At 40.3% G+C, this 20,947-nt stretch overlaps 2 protein-coding genes across 2 annotated transcripts in view; one reads left to right on the top strand and one right to left on the bottom strand.

The window, feature by feature from the left end:
* Nucleotides 1–15,640, top strand: part of COL21A1 (collagen type XXI alpha 1 chain) — a 285,509-nt gene extending 269,869 nt beyond the window's left edge. The window contains exons 27-30 of the mRNA XM_077487822.1: nucleotides 1,327–1,381; nucleotides 9,444–9,644; nucleotides 12,084–12,161; nucleotides 12,732–15,640. Coding sequence (XP_077343948.1) covers nucleotides 1,327–1,381; nucleotides 9,444–9,644; nucleotides 12,084–12,161; nucleotides 12,732–12,919 — 522 coding nt within the window. The 3' untranslated portion in view covers nucleotides 12,920–15,640. The remainder of the gene's footprint in view (nucleotides 1–1,326; nucleotides 1,382–9,443; nucleotides 9,645–12,083; nucleotides 12,162–12,731) is intronic.
* LOC143988341 (uncharacterized) lies at nucleotides 5,039–8,543 on the bottom strand. Its single transcript, XM_077487821.1, has 4 exons — nucleotides 8,016–8,543; nucleotides 7,747–7,909; nucleotides 7,519–7,660; nucleotides 5,039–7,227 (listed from the first exon to the last, which is right to left on the bottom strand). The coding sequence occupies exons 1-4, from the start codon at nucleotides 8,239–8,241 to the stop codon at nucleotides 6,643–6,645; spliced, it is 1,116 nt and encodes a 371-aa protein (XP_077343947.1). The 5' UTR covers nucleotides 8,242–8,543; the 3' UTR covers nucleotides 5,039–6,642.
* Nucleotides 15,641–20,947: the final 5,307 nt, after the last annotated feature.

Raw genomic sequence — 20,947 nt, 5'->3', positions numbered from 1 at the left:
AATTCTTATGAATGTAGTCTTTGGGAATTTAGGGGGTGATTTGCTTAAGGCAAAAAAGATTGTTCACATTGCAAGGGAGATATTACTTTGCAATGGATTTTTCATTTAGCTTAATGAATAAGGTTAAGCTCTGCTGACTACCATCATTCAAATTTTATTTTTTTAACCGCTTCAGCTTCGGAAAGGTTTACCCCCCTTCATGACTAGGCCATTTTTTTGCGATACGGCACTGCATCACTTTAACTGACAATTGCACAGTCGGACGACGCTGTACACAAATAGATTTCATTTCCTTTTTCCCCACAAATAGAGATTTCTTTTGGTGGTATTTGATCACCTCTGCGGTTTTCTTTTAGTTTTTGAGCCTAATAACAAAAAAGAAAAACAATATTTTTTACTTTCTGCTATTAAACATACCCAATAAAAAAAAAAAAATGTTTTCATCAATTCAGGCCAATATGTATTCTGCTACATGTTTTTGGTAAACCAAAAAAAAACCCAATAAGTGTATTGATTGGTTTGTGAAAAAGTTACATTGTCTACAAACAGATATTTTTATGAAATTTTTATTTAATTTTTATTTATTATTATTATTTTTTTTACTAGTAATGGCATCGGTCAGCGACTTATAGCGGGACTGTGACATTGCAGTGGACAAATCGGAAAGAAAGTGACACTTTTGATACTTATTTGGGACCAATGACACCAATACAGTGATCAGTGCTAAAAAATATGCACTGTCGATGTACATATGACACTGGCAGAGAAGGGGCTAACAAAGGAATAAATGTGTTTTTAGGGAATGCCTTGGAGCTGTGTGGGGGAGTGCTTTAACCGGGGAAAAACAGAGATCTATGTGCCTGCTTAGCATAAACACAGAATCTCTGTCTTCTCTACTAACAGAACGGTGATCCGCCTTGTTTACATAGGCAGACCGCTGTTGTGCCTCTGTCAGGAATGATCTGCCAGTCCCGGCGGACTCCGGGGCCACTGAACCCGCTGATTGGCTCCTGTTTTGTCCAATCACAACAGGGGCAGGTTGCCGGTGGTGCACGCCGCAGACCCAGAAGTGCAAAATCACATACCTGTATGAGGAGCCACCGCCCACAGCAAATGTATGTGGGCAGTCAGCAAGAGGTTAAATTTTTTTTGAACATGAGTGGAGAGTCTTGGCAAACTGAAAACGAATCACACTTACCAAACTAAGTGAAAATTCCTTTGAAGCGAACAGTCTATTTTCCTTTAGTTAATCAAGGTCTTGAAATCTTGTGTATTATTATTATCTTTGTGTATATTTGTGTATTAATAAAATATTTATTTTGCAAGGGCAAAGAACATTCTGAACAATTCATCAGACAAATCTGCCTTGATGTTTTAAAAGGTTGGTTACAAGATTGGAACGTAAAATTTTCTTCTAATGTAAATCACGGGACTTTTGTAACATAGTCCCTTAATGTGCAGAATAAATACATTTGTGAGCAAATGTATCAGTAACAAAAGGAATATAACATGTAGACCTACAACATGACCTACTTGAGTTAATTAAAAAAAAAAAATATCTAAAGAACTACGATTGCAACACATAATAATTTAATGTCAACCCATGGTGTTACAGGACACACATTGTGCCTGTATACTATTGTCAGTTCAGCCTGAGCGGAGGGTGTGTGTTCAAGAAGCAGGCTGTGATTGGGAAGGTGTGTGCTCGAAGCAGCTTGTGTTTGGTCAGTTGGGGGGGGGGGGGGGGGGTTGGCTGATCAAAATAACTCAGTACAGGCATGCTGTGTGTCTGCACAGTGTCCTGTACCTTGAATGTACAGCCACAGGATAAAAACTGACTACGCTAACATAGATCGGCTTCTGTACTTTTTGTGGTCAATTTAGAACAAGGAATAAAAGATCAACCAGGTACTTCAGATGGAAGAAGTACATGAAGATGAAAGAGACTATGATTTATAAAATATACAAATATGTCCTTATCGGTATCGGGACAAGGTGCTTTTCCAGGGGGGACCCATCTGTCAAAGTGCTCCTGAGGTTGAGGTCATGTGGCCTCCTATTTCCTGGCCAGCCAGATCACGTGCTCGGGTTAAAGGTCTGTTATAATTTTTAAAGGAGTCTCACGCATTTTTTTGATGTGTGTGGATCCCCATAAAATCCATACCTTACCAGAAAAGTTTAAAAATGTGAAGAATTCTGAAGCATTTTCATAAATATATAATGAGGAAGGGACATACAATCCTGAAGTTTGAATTTACATATGGCTAACAAAGATCCTACTACTGATACTCTTTAACCACTTATATATATACGTTGCAGTTTACTGGGATTATGGCTGAAGATATTAGCCATAACCCCAGTACCATTTTTTTTCTGCAGGTGGCTGGCTTTCTTATTAAACTAGCCTGAGTGGCTCATGCTGGAACAGTTTCTGAAGCGGCAGGAGGGGACATCCCTCCCTCCTGCCGGTGTTTCCCGGGTTTACAGTTACAGATTCCACCATTTGCCAGAGAAACCAAATGGTGGTGCAGCCAGTTACTCCCATAGGCGATCAAGGAGTTAACACTCTTTGATCAACTTTGGAGAACTTGAGCAACCTCATGATGTCACTTCTGTTCCAGGCTGGAAGATTTTTTTTTTTTTTTTTTTAAAGCAAAAGATCACATTTTTTTTTTTTTTTATCTTTTGCTTTTAAGGCCCCTTTCACACGGGCGGCTGTTCTGCCGCAGGAATCATGTTTATTTTTTTCTACAAAATTCAAGGCTCCAGGCACAGCGATCAGCTGCGTTTGCACAGTGCGTTTACCAGCGTTTACATGCGTTTACATGCGTTTTTATGCGGTTGCGTTTAACTGCAGTTTTTATTCCCATAGCAACCCTTTTATTTATTTATGTTTTTGTTCCCTGGAATGTACCCATGATGCATTGCAGTCCTCTATATTTAAACCTGTTTCTTTGTTCTCTGGCTGAGTGTGTGTTGGAGTTTTGCAGGAGTGGAGAGGAGTGCTGAGTTTTGTGCCAGTTTTTTTGAAAAATGAATGCAAATATGGGTAGTTTGCTTGCAATGCTCATTTTGCTGATGATGAGGATGAAGAGAAGAAGAGCGATCCAGAGTAGGCGACGTCCTCGTCGTTACTGGGTCCATCCCCTAACGTCTCAGCGCCTATCGATCGGCTACTTTGCCCTCATGTTCGGTGAGCTGAGGACTCATGGGGACAAGTTCCACAATTACACCAGGATGTCGGTGGCATGCTTCGATGAGCTGTTGGGACTTGTTAGAGGACGCCTGACCAGAACCACGACCAATATGCGAAGAAGCATTAGTCCAGAAGAACGGCTGTTACTTACGTTAAGGTAGGTTTTCCATATGTTGAACAAATGCTTAAATTCATGTACATGCAGGCTTAGGCAATATTGGCAATAGTGTGTGTGTATGTATGTATGTATATGTATATGTATATATATATATATATATATATATATATATATATATATATATATATATATATATATATAGATGAATCTATAACCTAATCTATATCACAACAGCGATTTTTCGCACATTACTCCCATTACCATTATTTTTTATCCTTGAAAACTATCTATCGTGCCTTGCACAGTCAGTTTTATTTTTTGCAAATAGGAAACATCATCAAATTTCAGTAGTTTCTCATTATGTAGGTGAGCTCTGAACACAAAGGCAGAGTTTTGCATTAACAAGCAAGGTACCACCAAATAATATTTTGTACTAGACCAACCCACCACCAGGCTTCCTGTTTGGATGCCAGCACCTACTACCAGAGCCGAGGGATTTATCTTTGGGCTGCAATGTGTTAAAAGTCATCAGCTTATATAGATGCTGATGTTTATTTGTTACCATGTAGAACTCCATATGTATATTGATTTTTTTTTAAATTTTATTTATTTTACTATATTTTATATTTTCTGAATTGTTATCAATTTTGTATTGCAGATACCTTGCCACTGGTGCCAGTTTCACCTCCCTCCATCATCAATTTCTGATGGGAATTTCCACCGTATCCACCATTGTGCATGATACCTGTTACGTCATCTGGGAAGAACTGAGAACATCAGTCATGCCGGAGCCAACATCCAGTCTGTGGGAGGAAATAGCGGAGGAATTTTGGGAGAAGACCAACTTCCCAAACTGCATTGGGGCATTAGATGGGAAACACATCCGGCTCATCAAGCCTCCAAAATCCGGTTCCCGCTTTTTCAATTATAAGAAATACTTTTCTATTGTGCTTCTGGGACTCAGCGATGCAAATATGAAGTTCATCGCTGTGGATGTTGGAGCGTATGGGAGTTCTGGAGATTCGAGAATTTTCAGAAATTCCATAATGGGGCGGCGTTTTCAACATGGCGAATTTCAGGTGCCACAGTCAAGGCCTCTCCCTGGTACTACTGGACCAGATCTTCCACTTGTAGTGCTGGGAGATGAGGCATTTGCCTTAACCACGCACCTGCTAAGGCCCTATACCAGGCATGGTCTCACTGCCAGGAGGCGAATTTTTAACTATAGACTCAGCAGAGCTCGAAGAATGGTGGAGTGCGCATTTGGCATTTGCGCTGCCAAATGGCGTGTTTTGATGACAGCCATGCATCTGGAAGTTGAGCATGCCGTCAATGTGGTTCTAGCGAGTTGTGTTCTCCACAATTTTTTGAGGGGTAAGGAGATCGTGGCCACCGAAACCCCTGTTTATGAGGAACCCATAGGTCCTGTTACTGGCACTCGTCCAAGTAATCAGGCCCTACAAGTCCGTGAACATTTCACTGATTATTTTTTGAGTGAAGATGGACAGCTGCCATGGCAATTGGACTATGTATAAATTTTTAACCATTGTTGCATGTTTTTTTCATCACATATTTCAGGTTTTTGTGTCAGTTTTCACGTTTGCCTTAAATAAAGTAGTCGACAATTTTCAACAATTTAAATTGTTTTTATTTCTATCTTTTGCAATGCACAGGGCGTATTTAAAAAATTGAAAAACATTACAAAAACATTGAATGCTTGCAAGTATAGAAAAATGTTTTTTAATTACTTTGGAATATATATATATAAAATCTCCTTTTAGTTTCAAGTATTGAATTTCAAGTGCAACAGATAACGAGTCCACAAAATATCCCCCACTACCCCACAAAAAAAAAAAGGTTACAGTATTCCTGCACTGCACAGGGTGTATAAAAAAAATAGAAAAACCTTACAAAAACATTGAATGCTTGCAAGTATAGAAAAATGTTTTTTAATTACTTTGGAATATATATATATAAAATCTCCTTTTAGTTTCAAGTATTGAATTTCAAGTGCAACAGATAACGAGTCCACAAAATATCCCCCACTACCCCACAAAAAAAAAAAGGTTACAGTATTCCTGCACTGCACAGGGTGTATAAAAAAAATAGAAAAACCTTACAAAAACATTGAATGCTTGCAAGTATAGAAAAATGTTTTTTAATTCCTTTGGAATATATATATATATATATATATATATATATATATATATATATATATATATATATATATATAGAGATATATATAGAGAGATATATATAGAGATCTATATATATATATATATAGAGATATATATATAAAATCTCCTTTTAGTTTAAAGTATTGAATTTCAAGTGCAACAGATAACGAGTCCACAAAATATCCCCCACTACCCCCCGTAAAAAAAAAAAAGGTTACAGTATTCCTGAAGTGCTGTCAGGCCCCTTTCACACAGGGCAGATCAGTAATGATCCGTCCCGTGAAGATCCGCTTGGTCGGCAGGGATTGTTCCATTGTCCCCACTGAGCCGGTGGCAGACAGGGCTGTCCCGGCACACTGTGCCCTGTGAGCTCTCTGTTCTCTTCTATGGGGATCGGAAGAGCACGTACCATCTGTCCGTGTAGATCCAATCCGCTCTGCAGATGGCTAGAAAAATTGGATTTCCCTCCGTCTACAGAATCGGACAATTGCGGTGGCACCCGATATCGTCCGCCTCCGCAACAGTCCGATTCTGCAGACGGAGTAAAAACCTATTCTATCCGTCTGCAGAGCCGATCGGATGGACACAGACAGACAGTCCGTGCTCGTCCGATCACCATAGAGGAGAGTGGAGAGCTGACAGGGCGGTCCCTGCACAGTGTGCGGAGACCGCCCTGTCCGCAGCCGGCTCAGCGGGGACAACGGAGCAATCCCGCTGAGCGAGCGGATCATCACGGGGCAGATCATTACTGATCCGCCCCGTGTGAAAGGGGCCAAAGATGGGCACTGAGTGCGGTAAACAGTTCTGAAATATTTGGCTAGATGGAGAAAGTGCAAAAGATGTCGCCATGTACACTCCACTGTGTAGATGGGGTAATCTCCCACTGGGCCAAGTCTCTCAACCTAAACAATGCTAGCACCCAATCAGAAAGTTCAGGTATTGTGAGAGCAAGTGGGGCCAAGTAGCAACATGTATAAGCTTGGGACAGTGGGAGATTCTTCTGTGCGTACAGTTCAGTGTACATGGAGGAATCTGGGGTTTGTTGTAAACATTAGTTCGTGTAGGTAAAACATTAAAGTAGTGTAGGTAAAACATTAAGTAACATTACACAACAAGAAAAATACAACCGTCATATCACTGCCATAGGAATACTATAAGTTTTCATATATTGAATAATTAGGGTTACGCAGGGAAGAATGGCTTGGTTCACTGCCAACATCTATGGGTGATCCTGAATGGGAAGATGAGGGTGAAGACACTGGGTGTGGCTGCACATGCATCCTTTGGTAACCAGGATTAGACGGGTAAGATGTATACAGTGGTGGGGGTCCTACATAAGGGTTAATGGCAGATGTTGTGTCATGGCACTGCTGACTGGGCATTGGTCTACTGAAAGACCCACTAGGTGAATTAAAACCCATAGCCCATGGCTGAAATTTAGGATATGGGCGTTGCTCTTTGCAAGCGGACACAATATACGTTAAATAGGCATGTATATCACCCCTGACCTCAGTGCGCTTATCTGCAGGAATCTCCCTGATTACACAAAGCAACATTCTTAAAAACATAACATCGGGGTCTGAGATGTTGAGGAATTCATCATCTTTTGCCTGGTTTTGTGATTGGTTTCTCATTTCTTCAATGATACGGTTGAAATATTCCTCAAAAGGTGTCTCTTGTTGAGTACGTGTTCGACGGGTGGTAGTAGTAGACCGGACTCTCCTATCTGGATTTGCCTGCAATATTATAATATATAGATTATGCATCTGATACTGAGGTCACACTGAACAGCATATGATGGCTTGCACAAATATTGCAGCACCTGTTTAGAATAGATCACACACAGGTACTTGTTTTGTTGCAAAAACCTGATCTCACTGAAGACCTCCAAAGCCAGAAGAACAAGTCACACCTTGCCCAAAAAACAAGTCGTTGTTGTTTCTACAACATTTGTGCCAACACCAGCTGCCTTTTCAAAATGTAACGTCTTTTGTGGACAGAAATTGTGACATTTTTAAAATACATACCGCAGGTTCTTGAGTGGATGGATGATATTCTTGGGATGACACTGTTTCTGTGGTTTCTTGACTGGTGTCAGCGTCTCCTGATGGTGATGGCGACGAACTTTCGCGCCTTGCGCTTGCTCTCACAGGGACACTTGACACAGTTCTAGGTAACAATAAAGATTACACGTTTAAAAAAAAAGTGAACATGAATATGCCAAATCGCTAAGTAAAATAAATGGATATACTTACGTGCGCATCTCAGTGGTGCGCCTCAAAAAAGACAAAGCCTCTGCATGGGGGTTAGGCCTGCGACGAGTTGAGGGTGCTCCGCTTCTCTCCGCAGCCTTCTCTTCGTTGACTTCTTTTTTGTAACGGTCGCGCAGGGACCTCCAACGTGTATAAACCTCCTTTCCTGCAATATATAAAAAAACATACAATGGCCTGGTCATTAGGGGGTAAAATCTTTACTAGGATGCATGTGTACCCTGCTGCATAGACACAACAAACCTTGCACTCACCTCGGTTATCCTGTTCAGTTGCAGACATCTCGTCCCAGTTCGGTGTGACATATTTGTAGACTTCTTCCCACTTTGCTCTCTTCAGCACTCGGTCTGCATATCCTGGGCATTCTGAGTCCCATAACTCTGGTCGGGCTTGCACCAGTGCGATGATGGCCTCGTGTGAGATGTCTCTTGCCGCCATGCTGTCTTCTCCCCTTTCATCCCTCTCAACTTCCTGTGTCATTTCCCAGGTACACCTGCTGTATAGGATGTGCTTCCGGGTTTTTTTTTTCTTCTTTCACGCTGCTGGCCGCAATTGACACAAAAGACTGCGATTACCTGCGGTTATGTGCTTATAGCTGCGCTACATCGCACCTGGACGCATACAATTCTATTTTTTCTATTCGCACCGAACCGCATGTAACGAAATCGCCGCTAAACGCTGTGTGTGAATGGGGCCATAGGAAAGCATTGTGTGCTTTTAGCTGCGGTAGAAATGAAGAAAATCCGCAGCTAAAAGCACCATTCTATCCGCCCGTGTGAAAGGGGCCTAAAGGTAAAGAATTTATTTAGGGTTATTTTTGACCCCAGCTCTCTCTATAACTAGGACCTGTCATCCTTATTTCTATTACAAGGGATTCCTTATAATAGGAATAAAAGTGATAAAAAATAAAAGATTAAAGGGACAGTGTAAAAATAAAATGTAAAATAAACAATAATCATAAAAAAGTAAAGTGCCAATATCCATGCTCGCGCACAGAAGCAAACGCATACATAAGTCGCACACGCATATGTAAATGGTATTCGAACTACACACGTTGACTGAGAGCAATAATTCTAGTGCCAGACCACCTCTGTAACTCCAAACAGATAACCTGTAAAGGTGTTTAAAATGTCGCCTATGGAGATTTTTAAGTACCGTAGTTTGTCACCATTCCATGAGCGTGCAAAATTTTAAGGCATGACATGTTAGGTATCTATTTACTTGGGGTAACATCATCTTTCTCATTATATGAAAAAATTGGGGTAATTATTGTGTTTTGTTCTTTTTTTATTCATTAAAGTGTACTTTTTCCAAAACAAATTGTGCTTCAAAACTGCTGCACAAATACAGTTTGCAACAATCGCCATTTTATTCCCTAGGGTCTCTGCTAAAAAAAAATGTATGGCAGAAAATACTGATTTAAACTTGTAAACAAAAAGTGTCTGAAAAAGTCTGGTCTTCATGGATTAATAAAATGCAGTAATTAAAATACATTTGTGTGAATTTAATTTGAATGGCTGTTGGAAAATGATACAATACAAATAGCCCACAAAATAAATACTTGTTATTGTTTGCAGTCATATTCTATTTACTGTAATGTTATACTAGCCTTTTCTGCGACAATGTGTGACAATTTATGAGTTAATTTTTGCTTTATCCACTCTTTATTTTTATTTTGTTAGCTCAGCTACCTTTAGTATTACATTCTGAAAGACTGCAAAGCTGTGACCAGTGTAAAACCCAGCAAGGGACTCCTGGACTTCCAGGACCTACAGGGCCAATGGGCCCTGAAGGACCAAGAGGACTTCCTGGAACACCTGGGAGAAATGGTTTTCCTGGTTCCATAGGACATCAGGGACGTCAAGGTATCCCAGGACTTAAAGGTATGCACAACAAATGAGATAACGATAACATCTGTGTTTAGTGTGTTATTTAACATGGACAACAATAGGTAAATGTAAAAACATCCACCCAGAGGAGTTGAGAGACATTTGAGCACTGATGGGATATTTGCAAAGTATGTGTAAATAACTAGGGCCTTTGAAATATGGTCTGCTCTCCCCTCACTCTCTGAACTCCAACCACGGGTATTATATTTCCTTACCAGGTCATGCCAGGTAATGCCCTCATAAGCAAAAATCGGGGTAGGTAGTATCAACCCACAAGCCATTTACCCTTGATTACTTAAAAAGGGCAATTCCTATTGGTTTCTGTTCACATTCTGGCAGTATAGTAATGAAATGGGTAAAAATCTATTTGGTTCACTGCATTGACTTTATTAAATCCCAAAGAATCATATGATTTTATACATATTTAATAATGAGCAAATCACTGCAACAGGGACACCCTTAATGAATTAAATATATTTTGTTAAAGCCCTGTGTACAGTATCATAAACAAGTGCCATATTTGACTTTCATCTGAATATTTCACATTTTTTTCATTCTAAAATCTCAATGCTACTGATCACCTCCCCCCTATATCGGCTCCTTCCTGTCTACATACACTCACTCCAGTATCAGTTGCACATCAGTGCTCTTGACCAGTTTCCTGAAAGCAGTGGACCAAGTTTGCAGAATTTAAGTGTTGCCATGGTCACTTGTATTTTCCATCAGTCAAGTATGTAACAGGATGATAATACTGGGAGGCAGTTGTCTCTCTGTAACAGGAAGTGACTGAAAAAGGATGTTGATGGCAGTAGCCCTAGTTATTATTTTAATGAAACTCATTGACTTAAAAACACTAAAAACATATCTTGAAATGTAGTGAAAGTATTATTTTTTTAATGAGATTTGAATGATTTTAATTGACATAATTTAAGAAAGTTTATCTAATTCAACAATGTACATCATTTTTTTCCTACGGCCAAAGATGCCATTGTGTTCCAGAACACAGTTGTCAGTTTTCCATTTGTATTTTGCATTATCAGTGGAAAGACCAAAGCATTTTGGGGACGTTTACTAGGCTATTCAGAATAGAAGATTATAAAATTTGGTTTCTACTGTATTTAGCTATAAGCTGACTAAACCTAAGCAACAATCTGAATGCTCATAGGCATGTATAATTATGCCACCTCATTTAGCTTTACTTATGTTACTTATTTCATTACAAAGGCTGTAAAATTATAATAAACTGGGCTCAAAAGTTATTGTGTAGGTCTAGTCATAGCCAGTTATCTGTTACATTTATATGTTCCATTTGCCTTTTTGTTGGGCTTGTGTGAACTATTTTTGAACAGTAAAGATTAATTATTTTGCATATCTAACATATATGTTATAATTGAATATCTATCAATGTATACAATCATGAATTAATTTTTTTTTTTGCTGAAATTACATCAAGGTATGTCAAAAATATCACTGTTTAATACTGATAATGATAACCACCCCACGCTTTAATTGTAGCTGTTTCTCAAGTCACACACCTATGTAAACTATACTACAATGAGAGGAGAAGTGTACATCCTACCAGGTGAAGGCCAAGAATGTTCCCAATACCAGTTTTCTGTTGCTGCAACAGTGCAGAAAATTGTCTCTCTTTATTTCAAGCTAAATTATCTTACATGTTAGTCTTTGGATGAAAAAAGGGGTATACATATTTAAAGATCGAAAACACTATATCCCAAAATAAAGTGACTCACTGTCATAAGGGAACTATTGAATTGCCACTGTTGGTCTTCTAAAGAAGGCTTGTTGTGGGGCTGTTTCTGACTGAAGTACTTTTAAGTCACTGATCCAAGACAAGTATGCTGTAAATGAGTGTTATAAAAGTTTTAGGATTCCTTCTTTTTATGCTTGATCAAATTAACAAACAAGACACCATTGAAACCAAAGAATCAGCATAAAAGCCAGTAAAATAGCATTCCCATCAATGGCAGCAAATGGGAAACCACTGCCTTTGCTTCACTGAACCTATAAAAAAATTGTTTGATCAATTAAGCTTTAGTCTTTACTGGATTACCTACAAACCCATAGTTAAAGCCTTGCGGCTTGCATGTGTCATCTCACATTTTGTAAATTAATTTGTACATTCTTTGTAAAAGAGGAACAAGCCCCTTTTTTTTGCTTTGAAATTGTGAAAAGCTAAAAGTTGTGATGCCATCCATTTTCTCTAGGTAGAACTTTTGTCTTCTGAACAACCACACCATAAATCCATAACCTGTTTCAAATACAATATATAATTTTCTGTACAATGTTTACTATACCAGTCTAACACAACTTACATTTGATTCTCCTTAAAGACACTGACCAACTGAAGACACATTTTTTTCTGATTTGTAAACTCTTACTTCTACAATTATTTTTTTGGTTATGTACATACAGGTGCTCCAGGAAAGCCTGGCCAAAAAGGAAATAAAGGTGACTCAGAACCTGGAATTCAAGGACCACCTGGAGTCCCAGGTATACTATGAGCATAGGGACAGCTCTACAGTCTATAATATTTGAAATATCCTTGCGGGTACAAAAAAATAAATGAGAAATAATAAAGGTTAATACAGTATAAAAAAATACTAGAACAAAATAAAAATAAAAAACACATGCAATGAGCATTTTACTGAAATGTATTTCTTTTACCATATTCACCCGATTCAATTATTTTTCTAATTCCTTCTTATTCTGCCCCTGGGTTTCAACCTAGATTTACCTTTCTTTTTGTTTTACTTGGATAACTTAAGTATTTAAATTATTAGCAATGGAAAACAAATGTAAACTAAAATATCTGAAAAAAATAATCAGAGCAGGTATAATGCAATAGTTTTTAAGCATTCCAGATTCCAGTGCAGTGAATATTCAGTCAGATCACACTTATTAGAACTTACATGGCAAATATCTATCCTGATTTCTAAGTAAACTACCATAACAATAAACACAAGAATAAGCCATTCAGGACATGTTCAATTCAACATTAAATATTAGAGTTATCTAGGAAGATTATGATTAATATACATTTGTATTTATTTTAAATTTCAGGACCTATGGGTCCACCTGGAATGAGCAAGGAAGGTCAGACTGGATTACCGGGGCCTCCTGGCAGAGATGGAGAACGTGGGTCGCCTGGATCACAAGGACACCCAGGACAACCAGGAATATGTGACCCATCTGTATGCTTCAGTGCAATTGTTGGCAGAGATCCATTTAGAAAAGGACCAAATTATTAATGTTGATTTTTGAGGATGAAGTCAAATTGTGTCACCAATTCTCATCTTTCGCGTCTCAGGAAGATTTGTACTGGTCAGCTTTGTAAGAAAACAAGTACCTCTATTTTGTAAATTAAAAGAGAATGCCTTCAAGAGAAAAAAAAACATTGATAGTTATTAAATCAGAAGGCAGGCAGTGGTGACATATATCTGAACTAAGCTCTACTTATAAAGAATATTTATCTATCTGTAAGGTATGCAGATATAAAACTGTGAAATCGTTTTACATCAAGTCATGTTGTAGAAAATGTGTCATTAGAATGATCTGTCAACTTTTGTGCAAGGATTTTGCAATCTACCTTTTTTTAAAGAAAATATAAAAACCTAGTGTATCTTATTTAAGAACAGATATTTTTCTAAAACCCTACATTGTATGCCAAAGTCAGAAGCATACATAAAAGAAAATCAACATTTACAAATGAGATTTTTTTATTTTTTTATACCAATCTGTTTGATCTCTGTTCATTAAAATATGATCCAATGTGTTGTAAAACAATGGTAATGTGTAAAGACCTAGCCCATCTAGTATGGTCACGTATGTTACTTAGTATTTTTTAGTGTATGAATATAAGTATTAAATTACTGTTCCTATTACATGTGCCATAGTTGGTTCTCAAAAAAAGTATTTTGGTAAAATAATATTTTATAAGGTTAGTTCTAACTTTCCTTCTGACCATTTCAAACAATCTTGACCTAGAACCCAGCTTACATAGAAAAAATATGTCCTGGATTTTACATTGTACAGTAGAAAAGTTCCAGTTATATTGTTTATTTCCATTCTTTTTACTATGGATGAGCTGAACATGAGTTGGGTTTATGAAAGGTTTGTCAAACTGTGGTGGAGTTCTGAACATTCATTTTAAACCTTGCATTACTAACTTAATGACTGACCTATCAGTATAGTTGTCACACCACTTCAAACTCAATCTCACCTCAAACTCAGCTTTTCTGAGCTCATGATATGTTTCTTCTCCTCCCATGCTCATCTCCAGGACTTCTCCAAAACCTTTCCCATCCTCTGAGACTCTCTACCCTAATCTGTCCAGCTATCTCCTACTCTGACTACTTTTAGGTGAACCTTGAAAACTCAACTCTTCAGGGAAGCCTATCCTCCTTTCAGCTAACAACTGAATCTTTTATTTCTCACCTCAGCTCATCCCTCACTGTTAGTACATTTTTGGTCCACTTGCCCCTCCCTATTAGATTGTAGGCTCTTAAGAGTAAAGCTCTTCTAACCCTCTTATATCGAATTGTATTGTAGCTGTATTGTCTGCCTTTAAAAAGTAAAGCACTGCGCAAACTGTTGACGCTATATTAATGCTGTATAATAATTATAGAAATAACCCTACTGAAGTCAATAGAAGCCAAATCTTTAAAATAGGTTCTGGCTTATGCTGCCAAGGCTCTTTAAATATAATGATTGTGGCTGTTTAAACTTGCCTGAGAAGTGATGTATATGTATAATGTAAATAATGTACTACAGCAAAGTGATATTTACAAAGAAAAAAATGCCATTTAAATTGCCAGTAAATTAAAAATTCCATTAAAAATGTGCCGGATCATACCAGGCCAAATGTTTTTAACATGAGGAAGATACTTTGCTAGGAAAGTCCTATGAAAATCCTTTGTCAATCATGTCATCCAGCAATGCAGATCCTTTTTTGTATATTGCCAAGAGGAATCTCATGGGATTATTAAGGCAAGTCATCCTAACTGATCAATGTCACAGAACATAGCAAGAGAAGCAATGGACAAATCACATTTTTATTACCATCAGTGAAATTTTGGCTGCCAAAAGAAAATATATTGTTACTGGTACACAGTAACAGTACATTTTACACAAATTTTCAGATAAAACATAATTTCCAAAAATATTGAGCAGTTACAATTATGATATTAGTGTCTATATGGATGTTTTTACCATTATTAAATGAAGGCTATGTTTAATATATGTTGAACTGAATTTTATAATACAAACAATGCTTTCAGCCCTGCGTACTTCCATAAAGGATAGATAGATTGTGAAAGTTATACCATAATCCTATTAATGGTTTTCTAAATGGAAATATAAAGTAAATTAATGAGATGTCAATAATTGTATGTCTAGCTAAACATTGATTTATAAAAGCATATTTGTCAGAATACAATTTAAAACAGGTTGGCTTACAGATTCGTAAATCTTTTTTTCGGTGCATCACAATTCTAGATTTTCAATACTTATAGAGTAAAAAAGGCATTTATGTATGTCAGTTGTTTACACAAGTAATAAAAAATGTCATGCCATCATTCAGTTACTGTATTGCCATTATACTTATCATCATTGTTCAGTTCTGTTAAACCTTTTCAAGTTCCTCAGAGAGATTCCACTTGATTTCACATTGAAAACAGAATTGTCCAAAAGGTTAAATATAAAATAATAATGATTTGTGTGCTATGTGTGAGCAATAGGGAAAGGCTGTGTGTGGGGTTTCTTTGTGATTGAATGACAACAATCCATAAGCACCTTAGTGTCTACAGAAAATACTTCCAAATCATCAGCAAGCAATGGAGACCTAAAGCTGTGGCAAATGCTGTCATCCCACAAACCAGCACAGTACTTTTTATTTGAAGCCTGTGAATTTAAAAATAAGCCGTTCTACTCCAAAGAAATATGTAAAAATAAAGTGCTGTTGTGAAACATAACCTGTCTCTTGCTGTGGAATTAAATGCTTAATAGTGACCTTTGAATACCCATGCAGGTTAATTATCAACTGTTATATATTTCCTCAATTGCCAAATACACCAATATGAATAAAGTGATCCAGATAACAGTGACTATGCTGTTGTAGAGTAGCTCGCCAAATGTAAGCGATAAGTTCACCTTTGGGAACCTTTTTGCAGAAAAAATAAATTGTATTTATTATTTTTTCCCTATGGAGTCCATAGAGCGTTGCATTCATGATCAGTGGTTCAGGGCTGCAATGCCAGACTCCTGCAGACAAGAATTGCAACTTTTAATCCATACCTGTATCCAGGCTGACTGTTTACAAGCTTTAGGGCTCATGAATGAACTACAAGGCCACTCAATAGGGACCTTGCAGTCCATTCGGAGCTACAAAATATATTCTCACCTGAAATTATTGACCCCTTGATGATCAAGTGGGTCAGTGAGTATGCACTTTGTTTTATGTAAGGCACCACCACTCCTTCAATGTAGGGACAAGAGGTCCTAACTCTCTAGGGCAGAGGTGCCCAACCTTTTGAAGAGCGATGGCCACTTAAGCAATTTGGAAACTGGACCACAATGAGTGGAGCAGGCAGATGACAGGTCCATGCAAATGCAGAGTGGACCCGACACAGCCCACTCTACTCTATGGGCCCTCCGATCAGATCTGCGCAGATATAAGGGGATGGACCTCCTTTTCGTTTTATTTTTAGCAGATCGGATTGGCGGTTGGTAAGTGTTAATGGACACACGTCTGTTTACATTTGCGGCTTTATAGAGGTGAAAGGAAGGTCCAATTGGGTCAGACCATTTGTATCAAAGGAGCCTAAGGCTGCTTTCACACTGATGTGCTGTGGTTTATCCACACTGAGGGTGCAACGTAGTGCACCTGTGGCTTTCCTGCGAGTTAGCTGCACTTTGCCATAGACTTCTATTAACTCCTGCAGATGTGGTGCACTTTGTGAAAGTACACCAAACTGGCAGGTAATAACAGAAGTCTATGGCTCAGTGTAGGTAACCCACAGGTGCATCTGCACTGCACCTGTGGATCAGTTTGAAAGCAGCCCAGTAAACACTGCAGAACAGATATACCCATATATACACTGTGATCTTAGTAATAAACTTACCTTTAATCTTCCATTCAGGTATTGCCAGCTGTTGCTGCCCTAGGCAGATTGCCTTTGGTATCACTCTGCCTGTGACAGGATTTGCAGCCGATTGGTTCCTCTAACATCTGATTCATTCACAACACTGATGCTCTGGGATGATGGGTCAGCAACCCATGATCTGGGCTTGCCAACCCACCATTCCAAAGCAGGAGGTTGCAGGTCATATGTGACCCCCAGGCCACTGGTTGGGCACCACTGTTTTAGGGGTTTCATTATACCATTGCTCAGGTAGGGATATATAGGGATATATCAGACACAAAAACGGTACTCCATAAACAAATGTATAACAGCACTCATGTGACGTATGTGTTGGAGTGTCCCTGTGGCCTCCAATACATACTGTAGATCAAACCACACACAAATTATCAGTGTGGATTAGGGAACAAATAAATAATATCTGCAATCCTAAGTATTTAACCTTTTATGGAATGGATAAAGTAGATAAACACTCGAGAGGGTTCAATTTGAAAAAGGATGTTTCCCATAAGGAGATGTGGTGGGTCTATGAATTGGAGGCCTTCACCCCCAAAGTTTAAACATTGAAATAGACCTAAATTGCTTTATTGAAAATTTATAAATGTCAGCATATTCACTGGTCTTATAATTTGAAAATCTAGTTTCATCTAATAAAAAAAATATTTTAGTTCTGGGTTTACTCAAGAGGCATACAATTAATTCAGGTTTACATAAGGGCACTAATAGGTACATATGGAAAATAATTGACACATTTTATATATGATGATTTAGTTTAGTAATATACAATATGACCACTAGATGGCATTTTAATTAGGTATCATTCTTTGCACTAGGCGTATTATATTTATTATGTGATTTATCTACAACAAAACTGTTTTCAATTAGTTTTATTTACATTTAAGATAGATTGTATGGGGTTAATTTTGTTAATTTGTAAAGTGTATACAGCAGACCTTAGTACAGGGAGATTTGTATGGCTCTTAAGGTTTAAATTGATGAAAGTATATACTCAGGAGTTAAGGTGCCTGGAGAGCTTCCTGATGATGTCCATCCAGGGATGAAACATGTAGAGGTGGGACTTCCAGTGGCTACATCACTTCCAGTGAAGTCACATCCTTTCCATGGAATGCATGCCACTTCTGGATGTATTGAACAGCAGCCAGATCACAGGGTCCTGGGGAGCCTGCATGACCTGACTGCAGCTCTGGTCCACATGGACAGCAACAGCATTCAGACAGGCACAGGGACAATGAGCACAAATTCACAGCCCCTTGCTCAGGTATTAAAATATCTCAGCTGGGGTACAATTGATTTCCTCTCTTGTGGCATCAGGAGCCCAGCTGAGGGCTGTGGTTCCCTAGTACAGGTGGATGGACATACTGGGTGCCGGGCAAGGCACAACAACATGTGAGTGATACTGCACAGCCTTTTTATTGGTCTTTTAATCTTAATAATTAAACTTGTTGCACAATAATATTTCTCAGTGGACCTGTTATATCCCTTCCTGAGCCATGGTATAAGAAAAAACACTTAGAGGCTGGGGCCTCTTGTTACTACAGTGGAGGAGCCTTATATAACACAAAGTACATATTGACTCACTTTATCATCCAGGGGTCAATCATTTCTGGTGAGTGTATTTTGGTGGGGCACGTAAGATAAAGACACTGAGAGGAGGTGGAGTGAAGTGGTGCCTTTTGACAACTGTGAAGCTTGGACTTATTCTGAGCACGGAATTTTGGTATTAAATTTTTAGCACTGATCTACAACAGCACAGTCACTGTTATCTGAATCACTTTATTTTTAGAGTTACACTTCATTGATATTGGTTTTATTTCTGTTATACTGTTATCTTTGTATTTGGTAATTGAGGAAAGTAAGTAAGATAAGACTTAGTACACAGTAAAGCCGCGTACACACGGGCGGATTGTATGGCCTACTTAGTCCGTCATACAATCCGACGGACAGTCCGTCATACTTTCGAATGAACGGACTTGACCACACACACCACTTTTTGAGCGGACTAATACGGCGTACTAAGTCCGCCATACTATCTGCCCTACTTTTGAAATGAACGGACTCGCCCACACACGCGGAGGAAAGACCGCTCATTTCGAGCGCGTCTCCAGGTAGGCGGGGCCCGCGAAGGAGACGTCGCTGGCCCCACCGCCTGGTATGGACTTAAAGGGGAACCCCAACGCCGAAAAAAATCGGCGTGGGGGTCCCCCCAAGTCCACAACAGACCCTTGTCCGAGCACGCTACCCGGCCGGCCAGGAAAGGGGGCGAGCGAGCGCCCCCCCCTCCTGAGCCGTACCAGGACAAGGGCCTCTTCCCGACAACCCTGGCCGTTGGTTGTCGGGGTCTGCGGGCGGGGGGCTTATCAGAATCCGGGAGCCCCCTTTAATAAGATACCGGCCCCCCACCCTATGTGAATGAGTATGGGGTACAATGTACCCCTACCCATTCACCTGTAAAATAAAAGTACAAAATAAAACACAACACACGAGATAAAATACTTTATTGCACAGCTCCGGGGGTCTTCCGTCTTCGGGGGTCTTCTCGCCGGACTCCTCCGCTATCTTCTTGTAGCTCTTTTGCTAGCGGAGGAGTCCGGCTTTCTTCCTCGCCGCTGGCCTCTTCTCCCGACTTCAGGGGTCTTGTCCCCCTGTTCGGTTCTTCTGCCGGGCCACCGCGCCTTCTTATAGCTCTTTTACAGGCAGTGGCCCGGTCTTCTGTCGCCGCCGCCGCAGCCTTCCATTCTTCTTCTTCTTCTTCTTCTTCTTCTCCAGGAGATGTTGCCTCGACGATCTCTCTGGCCGGAATGCCAGGGACGCACTGCGCGGCCACTTATATAGGGACAAGGGGCGGTGTCACATGGCTTTATGTCACATGGGTTGGTCACATGGGTTGATGTCACATGGGAACTATGACATCGTAAGGGGGCGGGGTCACCATGTGACACCAACCCATGTGACATAAAGCCATGTGACACCACCCCATTGTCCCTATATAAGTGGCCGCACAGTGCGTCCCTGGCATTCCGGCCGGAGAGATCGTCGAGGCAACATCTCCTGGAGAAGAAGAAGAAGAACGGAAGGCGGCGGCGACAGAAGACTGGGCCACCGACTGTAAAAGAGCTATAAGAAGGCGCGGTGGCCCGGCAGAAGAACCGAAGAGGGGGACAAGACCCCCGAAGTCGGGAGAAGAGGCCGGCGGTGAGGAAGAAAGCCGGACTCCTCCGCTAGCAAAAGAGCTATAAGAAGATAGCGGAGGAGTCCGGCGAGAAGACCCCCGAAGACGGAAGACCCCCGGAGCTGTGCAATAAAGTATTTTATCTCGTATGTTGTGTTTTTTTTGTACTTTTATTTTACAGGTGAATGGGTAGGGGTACATTGTACCTCATACTCATTCACATAGGGTGGGGGGCCGGTATCCGGGGGCCCCCTTATTAAAGGGGGCTCCCGGATTCCGATAAGCCCCCCGCCCGCAGACCCCGACAACCAATGGCCAGGGTTGTCGGGAAGAGGCCCTTGTCCTCATCAACATGGGGACAAGGTGCTTTGGGGTGGGGGGGCCGCGCGGCCCCCCCTTCAACAAGGCACCCCCCCATGTTGAGGGCACGCGGCCTGGTACGGCTCAGGAGGGGGAGCGCTCGCTCGCCCCCCTTTCCTGGCCGGCCGGGTAGCGTGCTCGGACAAGGGTCTGTTGTGGACTTGGGGGGGGGGCCCACGCCGATTTTTTTTGGCGTTGGGGTTCCCCTTTAAGTCCATACCAGGTGGCGGAGCCAGCGACGTCTCCTTCGCGGGCCTCGCCTACCTGGATACCCGCTCGAAATGAGCGGACTTTTCTCCGGGCAGGAAAAGTCCGCTCATTTCAAAAGTACGGCGGACTGGCATACACACGGGCGGATTGTCCGCCGAAATGCGAGTACGACGGACAGTATTTCAAAAAATCCGAAATACTTAGTACGCCGGACTGCACGCTGAAAAAGTCCGCTGAAGCCCACACACGAGTGGACTGTCCGCTGAAATGTGTTTCGGCGGACTAAGTAGGCCATACAGTCCGCCCGTGTGCATAAGACTAAGCAGCACGTTATTTTTACATATTTCTATTGAGTATAACTGCTTATTTAGTTGTTGGCC

The sequence above is a fragment of the Lithobates pipiens genome, unplaced genomic scaffold (assembly GCF_037356315.1).
Source record: "Lithobates pipiens isolate NorthernLeopardFrog02 unplaced genomic scaffold, aLitPip1_a1.2 Scaffold_18, whole genome shotgun sequence".
In the NCBI taxonomy this organism is placed as follows: Eukaryota; Metazoa; Chordata; class Amphibia; order Anura; family Ranidae; genus Lithobates; species Lithobates pipiens.
This window is presented reverse-complemented; position numbering and strand designations above follow the sequence as displayed.